Raw genomic sequence first — 13,113 nt, forward strand, 5'->3', positions numbered from 1 at the left:
TCAGATGTCTGATATGTTTCAGATGTTGGATATTTGAACTTTCCTTCCAGGTTTTTGTTCTCACCACTTTTCTGCCTGCTGCTTTCTGTGGAGGAGGGTTTGTTTTTAAGTTGACAAAAATATTGAAGTATTATCCAGTGGGCGGCACGGTGGCACAGTGGTTAGCACTGCTGCCTCACAGCACCAGAGTCCCGGGTTCAATTCCCGCCTCAGGCGACTCTCTCTGTGGAGTTTGCACGTTCTCCCCGTGTCTGCGTGGGTTTCCTCCGGGTGCTCCGGTTTCCTCCTACAGTCCAAAGATGTGTAGGTCAGGTGAATTGGCCATGCTAAATTGCCTGTAGTGTTGGGTAAGGGGTAAATGTAGGGGTATGGCTGGGTTGTGCTTCGGCGGGGCGGTGTGGACTTGTTGGGCCGAAGGGCCTGTTTCCACACTGTAAGTAATCTAATCTAATCTAATCTAAATTAATTGTAAAATTAATTCCAGTTATGTATTGGCCACCATCAGGACTGAATCATTAAACTTGATTGCATTTCCTGAATGCCTTTGAAGATTGTCACAGGTTTGGCTGGTGCCATTTTCTGATCCTATCGGAGGCACAGCTCCAAAGATAATGTGTGACAGCTGAACCCAGCCAGCGATAAATATCCAGAAAGGTATAAAGCGAAAGCAATATATCATGGTTTTTTATTTTTGTATTCAATTGTAGTAATGTCACTAATGTTGTAATTCAGTGAAATCTGATGTATTGCACTATGCTGCTGGTCAACGGATAAACTTTTAATAATGTCTGATTTATACATCTCATACGCTGTTGGTGTTTATTCTTCTCAATATCAAGGCAATCTCTCTGCCAGCCACAAAGTGTTACACAAAATCAAGGGTTTCTGTCTGATCCCAGGTCAGCGTTAGCAGATATTTGTCTGTCTGTCAGACAGATACTGCCTGTTAGACATTCTCCTCTTATTCTAAAATCACCAACCGGGGATTTCACGTTCTAACGCAGTATGTAGATTGTCCAACCAGAGGGGAGGCCATATTGGATTTGGTACTCGGTAACGAACCGGGACAAGTGGTGGGCTTGTTAGTGGGTGAACATTTTGGTGATGGCGACCACAATTCTGTCACTTTCACCTTGGTTATGGAGAGGGATAGGTGCACACAACAAGGAAGTTTTTACAATTGGGGGAAGGGAAATTACGATGCTGTAAGACAGGATTTGAGGAGCATACGTTGGGAGCATAGGCTGTCAGGGAAGGATGTGGTGGAAATGTGGGACTTTTTCAAGGAGCAGATACGACGTGTCCTTGATATGTATGTACCGATCAGGCAGGAAAGAAATGGTCGTGTGAGGGAGCCTTGGTTGACGAGGGAGGTTGAATGTCTAGTAAAGAGGAAGAAGGAGGCTTACATAAGGTTGAGGAAACAAGGTTCAGACAGAGCAGTGGAGGGATACAGGATAGCCAGAAGGGACCTGAAGAAAGGGATTAGGAGAGCTAAGAGAGGGCATGAAAAATCCCTGGCGGATAGGATCAAGGATAACCCCAAGGCATTCTATGCGTATGTGAGAAACCTGAGAATGACGAGAACGAGGGTAGGTCCGATCAAGGACAGTGGTGGGAGACTGTGTATTGAGTCGGAAGAGATAGGAGAGGTCTTGAACAAGTACTTCTCTTCAGTATTTACGAACGAGAGGGACTGTATTGTTGAAGAGGAGAGTGTGAAACGGACTGATAAGCTAGAAGAGATATCTGTTAGGAAGGAAGATGTGTTGGACATTTTGAACAACTTGAGGATAGACAAGTCCCCCGGGCCTGACGGGATATATCCTAGGATTATGTGGGAAGCAAGAGAGGAAATTGCAGTACCGTTGGCAATGATCTTCTCGTCTTCACTGGCAACGGGGGTGGTACCAGGGGACTGGAGAGTAGCGAATGTTGTGCCCCTGTTCAAAAAAGGGAATAGGGATAACCCCGGGAATTACAGGCCAGTTAGTCTTACTTCTGTGGTAGGCAAAGTAATGGAAAGGGTACTGAGGGATAGGATTTACGAGTATCTGGAACGGCACTGCTTGATTAGGGACAGCCAGCACGGATTTGTGAAGGGTAGGTCTTGCCTTACAAGTCTTATTGAATTCTTCGAGGAGGTGACCAAGCATGTGGATGAGGGTAGAGCAGTGGATGTAGTGTACATGGATTTTAGTAAGGCATTTGATAAGGTTCCCCATGGTAGGCTTATGCGGAAAGTCAGGAGGCATGGGATAGAGGGAAATTTGGCCAATTGGATAGAAAACTGGCTAACCGGTCGAAGTCAGAGAGTGGTGGTAGATGGTAAATATTCAGCATGGAGTCCAGTTACAAGTGGAGTTCCGCAGGGATCAGTTCTGGGCCCTCTGCTGTTTGTAATTTTTATTAATGACTTAGATGAGGGAGTCGAAGGGTGGGTCAGTAAATTTGCAGATGATACAAAGATAGGTGGAGTTGTGGACAGTGAGGAGGGCTGTTGTCGGCTGCAGAGGGACTTAGATATGATGCAGAGCTGGGCTGAGGAGTGGCAGATGGAGTTCAACCCTGCCAAGTGTGAAGTTGTCCATTTTGGAAGAACAAATAAGAATGCGGAATACAGGGTTAATGGTAGGGTTCTTGGTCAGGTGGAGGAACAGAGGGATCTTGGGGTCTATGTACATAGATCTTTGAAGGTTGCCACTCAGGTGGATAGAGTTTGTAAGAAGGCCTATGGAGTATTATCGTTCATTAGCAGAGGGATTGAATTCAAGAGTCGTGAGGTGATGTTGCAGCTGTACAGGACTTTGGTTAGGCCACATTTGGAGTACTGTGTGCAGTTCTGGTCGCCTCACTTTAGGAAAGATGTGGAAGCTTTGGAGAGGGTGCAGAGAAGATTTACCAGGATGTTGCCTGGAATGGAGAGTAGGTCATACGAGGATAGGTTGAGAGTTCTCGGCCTTTTCTCGTTGGAACGGCGAAGGATGAGGGGTGACTTGATAGAGGTTTATAAGATGATCAGAGGAATAGATAGAGTAGACAGTCAGAAACTTTTTCCCCGGGTACAACAGAGTGTTACAAGGGGACATAAATTTAAGGTGAAGGGTGGAAGGTATAGGGGAGATGTCAGGGGTGGGTTCTTCACCCAGAGAGTGGTGGGGGCATGGAATGCGCTGCCCGTGGGAGTGGTAGAGTCAGATTCATTGGCGACCTTTAAGCGGCATTTGGATAGGTACATGGATGGGTGCTTAATCTAGGATAGAAGTTCGGCACAACATCGTGGGCCGAAGGGCCTGTTCTGTGCTGTATTGTTCTATGTTCTATGTTCTATGTTCTATGATCGGTGAAGGATAATGAGTCAGGTTCATAGCAGGTGAAGCTCTGCGGAGGGCTTGTCCCTAAGATGGTTGGCCGTGGTCATCAGTGACTGAAGAGGCCAGTTCTCTATTAACAGGTTCTTGAGCAGTTAGGGCACAGAAATTCTGGTTTTGAAGGGTCTATTGCATAAGCAGTGTCAGAATGACATATAACTTTGCTTTTACTTCTGATTTTGCATGTTAAAAAAGGGAAGGCATAGGTTTGCTTATTTTGTGTTTAGAGTGGTTCTTGATAGGGTGCTGCCATCATCTGGAGAGCTGTTCTACTGTTGTGATCCCAGCTGAAAGTAATACTAGCTAAGAGAGAGCCCAGAGTGAAACCCAGTTGGTAGAGCCCAAGTTTAAGTTTTACAGGTTACGTTACAGTGGTGATTGGTAACATTGCGTGTCTGTATTCAGTGACTTTAACAAACAAATTCACAAAAAAGCTGCTAATACATATGTCAATTAGACCTTTATTGGGTGATGTTATCAAGGGGGTAATGGTGAATTAGCAGAGTTCAGGTACAGATTAGGCATGAAGTTCCAAGTGACCTGTTTCTGCACCCACAGTTAAAGATTTTAATCGCACATATCATTATTTCTCAAGAAGTAAACAACTATATTATTTGTGGGCAGCACAGTGGCACAGCACCAGAGACAGACACTGGGGAGAACGTGCAAACTCCACACAGTCAGTGTGGGTTTCCTCCCACAGTCCAAAAATGTGCAGGTCAGGTGAATTGGCTATGCTAAATCGCCCGTAGTGTTAGGTAAGGGGTAAATGTAGGGGTATGGGTGGGTTATGCTTCAGCAGGTCGGTGTGGACTTGTTGGGCCGAAGGGCCTGTTTCCACACTGTAAGTAATCTAATCTAATCTATATACATGAGACAGTTTAGGAATGTCTTTATGTAGCAGACAAAAAGAAAAATTTAGCCTTGTTAAATGTGCAATATCCTTTACAGATGCAAGTGCTATTTCACTGGGAATGATTGTCCAGTTTTGATGGTTGAGTTTTCTTTCCAATTTGAAGGGTCTGGATTGTTCTTTCTGTTCTGACAGTCTCTCACGTTGGAAGGTTTACAAACTCACCTCTCCAAAGTCTACAGTTTCTAAATATCAAACATTTGCTGGGATGAAACTGCTCTTTGAACTGAAGACCCTAATTTGCTGAAATAAACTCAATATGAGTGAGCCTGATCAGATTTTTTTCTGTATGCCGTAAAATGCAGAATGTAAGCTCACTATCAATTAACACCATCCTATTAGGTACTTGCATCATGTGATTTCATGGAATTGCTGTCTTTAGTCTAATAAATTTCTTACCTCTTTACAAACAAGTTACCATCACTGAACAAAAACCACAGTTTATTTTACCTCTACTTTAAATTCCAATTTCCTTAATAATAACAAACCATTTTCACACCTCTCCTGAAATAAAAGAAATATTTCCTCTCAAAATTCCTTTTTATCACAGTCATAATTAAATGTAAGAGGTTTCATAGAACATAGAAAAATACAGCGCAGTACAGGCCCTTCAGCCCTCGATGTTGCGCCAACCGAAGCCTACCTAACCTACACTAGCCCAATAACCTCCATATGCTTGTCCAATGCCCGCTTAAATGACCATAAAGAGGGAGAGTCCACCACTGCTACTGGCAGGGCATTCCATGAACTCTCAACCTGCTGAGTAAAAAAATCTACCCCTAACATCTGTCCTATACCTACCACCCCTTAATTTAAAGCTGTGTCCCCTAGTAACAGCTGACTTCATTAGCGGAAAAAGGTTCTCACTGTAAACCCTATCTAAACCCCTAATCATCTTGTACACCTCTATCAAATCTCCCCTAAACCTTCTTTTCTCCAATGAGAAAAGCCCCTAGTACCTCAGCCTTTCCTCATACGATCTTCCTACCATGCCAGGCAACATCCTGGTAAACCTCCTCTGCACTCGTTCCAATGCCTCCACATCCTTCCTACAATATAGCAACCAAAACTGCACACAAATACTCCAGATGAGGCCGCACCAGAGTCTTATACAACTGCAACATGACCTCAGGACTCCGGAACTCAATTCCTCTACCAATAAAGCCCAGTACACCATACTATTTACCGCACTATTTACCTGGGTGGCAACTTTCAAAGATCTGTGTACATGGACCAAGATCCCTCTGCTCATCCACGCTACCAAGTAGTCTACCATTAGCCCAGTAATCCATCTTCTTGTTACTCCTACCAAAGTGAATGACTTCACACTTAGCTACATTGAATTCCATTTGCCACCTTACTGCCCAGCTCTGCAACTTATCTATATCCCGCTGTAACCTGTCACATCCTTCTTCGCTGTCCACAACTCCACCGACTTTCGTATCATCCGCAAACTTGCTCACCCAGCCTTCAAGCCCCTCCTCCAGGTCATTTATAAAAATGACAAATAGCAATGGTCCCAAAACAGATCCTTGTGGAACACCGCTAGTAACTGCACTCCAAGATGAACCTTTACCATCAACTACTACCCTCGGTCTTCTTCCAGCCAGCCAATTCCTAATCCAAACCTCTAATGCACCCTCAATGCCATACCTCCGTAGTTTTTGCATTAGCCTGCCATGGGGTACCTTATCGAACGCCTTGCTAAAATCCATATACACCACATCTACTGCTTTACCCTCGTCCACTTCCTTAGTCACCTTCTCAAAGAACTCAATAAGGTTTGTGAGGCACGACCTGCCCTTCACAAAACCATGCTGACTATCCTTGATCACATTATTCCTATCCAGATGTTCATAAATCCTATCCCTTACAATTCCCTCTAAGACTTTGCCCACAACAGAAGTGAGACTCACCGGCCTATAGTTACTCGGGCTATCCCTACTCCCCTTCTTGAACAAGGGGACCACATTCGCTATCCTCCAGTCTTCTGGCACTATTCCTGTAGACAACGAGAACATAAAAATCAAGGCCAATGGCTCCGCTATCTCCTCCTTAGCTTCCCAGAGGATCCTAGGATAAATGCCATCAGGCCCAGGGGACTTATCTATTTTCATCCTTTCCAGTATTCCCCAGACCTCTTCCCTACGTACCTCAAGGCCATCCATTCTAATCACTTGTGACTCAATATTCACATCAGCAACAGTGTCCTGTTCCTGAGTGAATACTGACAAAAAGTATTGATTTAGTGTCTCCCCAATCTCCTCCGCCTCCACACACAACTTCCCACTACTATCCTTGACTGGACCGATACCTACCCGAGTCATCCTTTTATTCCTGACATACCTATAGAAAGCTTTTGGGTTTTCCCTAATCCTACCAACCAAGGACTTTTCATGTCCCCTTCTCGCTGCTCTTAGCTCTCTCTTTAGATCCTTCCTGGCTACCTTATAACTCTCAATCGCCCCAACTGAACCTTCACGCCTCATCTTTACATAGGCCGCCCTCTTCCCTTTCACAAGGGATTCCAATTCCTTATTAAACCACGGCTCCCTCACAAGACCCTTTACTCCCTGCCTGACTGGTACATACTTATCAAGGACACCCATTATCTGTTCCTTGAACAATCTCCACATATCATTTGTGTTCTTCCCTTGAAGCCTATTTTTCCAATCCACGCATCCTAAGTCATGCCTCACCGCATCATAATTTCCCTGCCCCCAGCTATAACTGTTACCCTGCAGTGCACACTTATCCCTCTCCATCACTAGAGTAAAAGTCACTGAATTGTGGTCACTGTGCCCAAAGTGCTCACCTACCTCCAAGTCTAACACCTGGCCTGGTCCATTACCTAGAACCAAAGAAGTGCCAGAAGACTGGAGGATAGCGAATGTGGTTCCCTTGTTCAAGAAGGGGAGCAGGGATAGCCCGAGTAACTCTAGGCCAGTGAGTCTCACTTCTGTTGTGGGCAAAGTCTTAGAGAGAATTGTAAGGGATAGGATTTATGAACATCTGGATAGGAATAATGTGATCAAGGGTAGTATAGCCTCACCTCTTGTTGGCCTGTCTGCATATTGTGTCAGGAAACCCTCCTGCACACATTGGACAAACACCAACCCATCTGACGAACTCGAGCTGTAGCTTTCCCAGTCAATATCTGGGAAGTTAAAGTCCCCCATAACAACCACCCTGCTACTTTCACTCTTCTCCTGAATTATCCTCGCAATACTTTCCTCTACTTCTCTCGGACAATTAGGAGGCCTGTAGAAAACTCCTAACAGGGTGACCTCACCTTTCCTATTCCTAACCTCTGCCCACACTACCTCAGATGGCAAGTCTTCCTCCATCACCCTTTCTACTGCTGTAATACTATCTTTGACAAGCAATGCCACACCTCCCCCTCTTTTACCCCCACCTCTGACCCTACTAAAACATTCAAACCCTGGAACCTGCAACAGCCATTCCTGTCCCTGTTCTACCCACGTCTCTGTAATGGCCACAACAAAGTCCCAGGTACCAACCCACGCTGCAAGCTCACCTACCTTATTTCTTATACTTCTGGCATTGAAGTATACACACTTCAAGCCACCTTCCTGTTTACAGGCACCCTCCTTCGAGTTCGATGCCATGTTCCTAACCTCCCTACACTCAAGGTCCTGTACCCTAAAGCTACAGTCTAGGTTCCCATGCCCCTGCAGAGTTAGTTTAAACCCTCCCAAAGAGCACTAGCAAACCCCCCCCCCCAAGGATACTGGTGCCCCTCAGGTTCAGGTGTAGACCATCCTGTTTATAGAGGTCCCACCTTCCCCAGAAAGAACCCCAGTTGTCCAGAAACCGTAATCCCTCCCTCCTGCACCATCCCTGTAGCCACGCATTTAACTGTTCTCTCTCCCTATTCCTCGACTCTCTATCACGTGGCACGGGTAACAAACCAGAGACAACAACTCTTTTCGTTCTAGCTCTGAGCTTCCAACCTAGCTCCCTGAAAGCCTGTCTAACATCCTCACCCCTCTTCCTACCTGTCGTTGGTGCCAACGTGGACCACGATCTGGGGCTGCTCCCCCTCCCCCTTAAGGACCCGGAAAACACGATCAGAGACGTCACGTACCCTTGCACCTGGGAGGCAACATACCAATCGTGAATCTCTGTCGCCCCAGCAAAACCGCCTATCTGTGCCCCTCACTATTGAGTCCCCAATAACTATCGCTCTACCTTTCTCCACCCTTCCCTTCTGAGCAACGGGAACTGACTCCGTGCCAGAGGCCTGAGCCCCGTTACTTACCCCTGGTAAGTCATCCCCCCCCACAAGTATCCAAAACGGTATACTTGTTCTTGAGGGAAATGACCGCAGGGGGTCCCTGCACTGGCTGCTTCCTCCCACTCCCCCTCACTGTCACCCATCTCTCTAAAACTTTCGGAGTAACTACTTCCCTAAAGCTCTGATCTATGACCACCTCTGCCTCCCGAATGATCCGAAGTTCATCCAACTCCAGCTCCAGTTCCCTAACACGGTCTTGGAGGAGCTGGAGATGGGTGCACTTCCTGCAAGTGTAATCAGCAGGGACGTCCATGGCATCCCTCACCTCATACATGTTGCAAGAGGAACATTGCACTGCCTTCGCTGCCATCCCTCTAAAAGGTAAACTTTAAAAACTAGATCTAAAGAAACAAACAAGCAAAATGCAGCACTTACCTACTTACCACAACGTTCAATTGTTTCGTGACAATCTTTCTAAACAAGCCCATTTTGATTGTGGCATTTCATTTAATTCACACTTTCTCTTGACAAAACATTTGTTATAATATTGTATTTACCTTTTATGTGGATGAATTTTAAACTAATAGGTGAAGCTCTTAGATTTTTGTTACAGAGCATAAATTTTGGAGAGAGATTCTATATAAATAAGAGCAGTTAGATAAATTTCAAATTGACGTTGCAGCAAAATAAGGCCCACTCCTACACAATCCATTAAGGGCAAAAGAGCTAATTTCCCAATCCATCTGCACTATCCTCTCATTAGATTAGATTAGATTACCTACAGTGTGGAAACAGGCCCTTCGGCCCAACAAGTCCACACCGACCCGCCGAAACGTAACCCACCCATTCCCCTACATTTACCCCTTCACCTAACACTACGTGCAATTTAGCATGGCCAATTCACCTAACCTGCACATTTTTGGACTGTGGGAGGAAACCGGAGCACCCGGAGGAAACCCACACAGACACGGAGAACATGCAAACTCCACACAGACAGTCGTCTGAGGCGGGAATTGAACCTGGTTCTCTGGCACTGTGAGGCAGCAGTGCTAACCACTGTGTAGAATAAATGTTGATTTTCCCCTTAAATTTGCATTCTTGCAAAATTTCCTGATGATTTCAAGACAAAAAGCTTCAACAAAATGTGTCTTACTTCAGCAATAATCCTGCTAAATAGTTCATTGGCAGTTGATCTCAAAATGTAGAATGACTGGCAAAATGTGACCATATGTAATCCTGGTAAATAAGTACAGATTGTTCTCCAATAAGACCCATTCATTACACATGATTTGGCTCTAATTCAATTAGTGAATTGTGGACCTTATTTTTTATATTATGCAATTCCACCCCCGGCACTACTTGAGCAGCAAAACCCAGCCTCAGGATCTTATGTCTGCAAAGTGCAAATTCAGTGTGTTCAGTTAAATCAGCTCTGCATGCCTTGAAACTTAGCCTGAAACTGGGAATTGTAATCTACATTGTTATGGACCAGGCTAGATCCCCCAAACCATTTCAAGAAGGTGGCCCAGACCCTAACTGTTTTAAGCAGGTATAACATGGATATTCCAGGAGGGATGCAGTTGGTCAAACCAAGTAGTTTTAAATAAAACAATTTATTTACAAGATTACCGAATGAAGTATGAACAAAAGAAAATAGAATCCAGAATAACTTAACCTATCTGAAAACCCAACAGATCATCCCAACTTAATGATGCTGTTCCAATACTTGAACAATCTCATAAACACCCTTTGGTACAAAAGGTAAAACCAAACAAACAGTTTGATAGGAGACAGGTCAGAGAGAAGGTACCAGCATGGACCTGCTTCTTTGGGTCCAGCAGCTTCAAAAAAACACTACTGTGCTAAAACAAACCAAACCAGAGGTAAAGCTGAGCTGGGAGCACTGGTCACTCCGCTTTCATAGTATAAGTGTTTTTGTTTAAACTCAAAAGCCTTTTGCCTGAGACAGTATATGTTAGCTATAAGCAAACTGGCCCTAAAACGCATCCAACTCAGACTGTTTGGAGTTTGTGTATTTTATGACCTGTCCAAAAAAAACAAGGATGACGTAAGCTTGTTAAAGGCACAGTATTGTCACAACATTTAGAAGGAACTTTAGTTCAAACTGGAGAAGTTTCTAGTGGAGGAGTGGACTTCCACTTTAGCATCACGTGATCAGTCAGTTCATGCACTTTCTGGTGAAGAGCTTCATAAAAGGTAATGTGATGCAGTCCGTTATTACAGTCCGTTGTTAAGTTTACTGTATTATTTCATTACACAGATTTAAAGATTTACTTAGACAGTGGTATTGTTTGTGTTAGGCTAACTACTATTTTTGTTTCTATTCTTACTGGAATTTCTGGTGATTTGCCTGAACTCTGTTTTTTCCATAGGCCCCATTTGTTTTATTGTGTGAATTTCTACAGCACTGTCATAAAGGAATGCACCTACCGTGTTATCGGAGAACCACCTGTATTTCAGTCTTTTAGTGCTTATTTTCCAAAAATCTCAGTGACCCATCATTATAATTTTGTAATTGCAATAGTTAGCTGGAACTGCCTACTGCCCATCTTTCATTGGCTGGTATCAGGTTTTTTTTTAAACTAATCACACACATTTGTTTCGATTGAATCAATCCTGGAGATAGCTTACTCCCGGCTCCCTCCCTCAATAATCAGATAAATTACTACTATTGCATACCATCCAAGTATGTTTGGTCACTCACCCAAAAAAAAATGGAAAAAAAAGCTTGATTTCCCTTTTTGAAATCCACACGGATTATTCATCCTTACACTTCTTGTTTTGAGATTTCTCATCTTCTTTCCTTTAGGAAAGACTCCAATCTTTTTTCCAGTCATCATTGTTAAACTGACAGGTCTATATGTTCTCTCTTCCTTCTTTAATAAAGGGATATATCATGTTTTTCAGTCCTCAGGCACTATTCTTTTCCCAGATGAATTATTCAATACTGTCCAGTAGTGCCTCTGCTCTACACTTGTAAAATCCATGGATGCAATCCAGCTGGATCTGGGTTTTATTCTCCACATTTGTTCAGTTTCGTCAATACATCTCATTGTTCATCTTAATGTCATGACTCCTTGCTCTATCACCCGAGAAAATACCAAAGTGAAATACAGAAATGGTACAAATATCCCTATCATTTTCTGTGGGATTATCCAGTTGTACTCTTTAAAGCTCCTGTTCCCATCAGTATTGATTTGATACATGTTTTAATATCATTTATGTTGGACTTTTGAATTTTGAACTAGTGACATGTGAATTTTCTGTAATTGTTAGAAGAACTCAGTGTCACTGGACCAGAAACATTAACACTGCTTTCTCTCCACAGATGCTGCCTGGCCTGCTCAGCTTCTCCAGCAATTCCTGATTTCCAGCATCTGCAATTCTTGAGATGTTTTGTTGATTTTCTGCATGTCTGAATGGGTTAAGTAATTAACTTGTATCCCTGAAGCCATGTGACTAATTTTAAAACAGCCTTCCTGTGGAGTAATGGGAATGTGTTCACATTGTTGTGCATTTGAAAGTTTACTAGTGAACTAAGTAAACAATGTAGTACTGAAACCTTTGAAGGGACTGGAGGGAAATCCCAAAACTTGGAAACAAAAGCTTTTTAGTTTCAGTCTGAAATCAGAGATCTAATTTGTCCATAAGCTGGGATCATTACATGCCTGTAAAATGTTTACTTTTTTGTTTTATATGCTGCCTTAATTTGTTTTGATTAGATTAGATTCCCTACAGTGTAGAAAACAGGCCTCTTCAGCCCAACCAGTCCAAAGAGTAACCTACCCATTTCCCTCTGACTTAACACTATGGGGCAATTGAGCACAGCCAATTCACCTGACCTGCACATCTTTGGACTATGGGAGGAAACCCACACAAACACGGGGAGAATGCGCAAACTCCACACACACAGTCACCCAAGGCCAGATTCAAACCTGGGTCCCTGGCCTTGTGAAGTAGCAGGGCTAACCACTGAGCCACTGTGCTGGCCCATGGTTTCCTCTTTGTCTTTCAAAGTGAGCTGAAGAAACCTTTCACTCAGAGACTCTTAAGGAAAAGGACAAGAGGGAGAATTAGAGGAAGGAGCAATTAAGAGATTGAAGAAAATGGGAAAATATTTCAGCAAGTGACAGTTGAACTTTAAAAAGCTGCTTTGAAATTTTCCACACTCAGTATAATTTTAACATCAAGAAAAGAAATAGTGATTCAAGCAGGCTGGCAGTCAAGTGGTGAGGAAGGGGAAGGAAAGGCTGAGGGATAGAACTGGGCATAAAGTAAAATGTCTAATGAGTTATCATTTACCAATTCACTGCAAGTATCATGAAATTCTGGCAGTGACTGATACTTTGAATTATTGTTTCCTGTCCAATTGCCAGAGTTCCAGAGGGCAATCCCAACAGAGAAGAGAGGGAACAGGAGACAACATGGTAGGAGTGTGGATGTGAGGAGGAGCAAGACAAGGAGGGGGAAGATGACGACAACAGCAAACTGATGTCGGATTCAGGGAGGATGAAGGAAAGGCTGGGGTTGTGTTATAAGTACCATCGGTG

At 43.8% G+C, this 13,113-nt stretch overlaps 1 protein-coding gene and 1 long non-coding RNA gene across 3 annotated transcripts in view; one reads left to right on the top strand and one right to left on the bottom strand.

The window, feature by feature from the left end:
• Positions 1-13,076, top strand: part of LOC140493467 (lysosomal acid phosphatase-like) — a 129,208-nt gene extending 116,132 nt beyond the window's left edge. Inside the window, exon 11 of one of the 2 annotated variants that reach the window (XM_072591927.1) lies at positions 12,940-13,076. In XM_072591927.1, the coding sequence (XP_072448028.1) occupies positions 12,940-13,055 (116 nt within the window). In that variant the 3' untranslated portion in view covers positions 13,056-13,076. Of the gene's footprint in view, positions 1-11,891; positions 12,046-12,939 lie in introns of those variants that run through there. The other variant, XM_072591928.1, reaches the window with a different exon arrangement.
• Positions 10,137-13,113, bottom strand: part of LOC140493468 (uncharacterized) — a 724,813-nt gene continuing 721,836 nt past the window's right edge. Inside the window, exon 2 of the long non-coding RNA XR_011963683.1 lies at positions 10,137-12,042. This is a non-coding gene — a long non-coding RNA (uncharacterized lncRNA). The remainder of the gene's footprint in view (positions 12,043-13,113) is intronic.

This window comes from Chiloscyllium punctatum, chromosome 22 (genome assembly GCF_047496795.1).
Source record: "Chiloscyllium punctatum isolate Juve2018m chromosome 22, sChiPun1.3, whole genome shotgun sequence".
Classification (NCBI taxonomy): domain Eukaryota; kingdom Metazoa; phylum Chordata; class Chondrichthyes; order Orectolobiformes; family Hemiscylliidae; genus Chiloscyllium; species Chiloscyllium punctatum.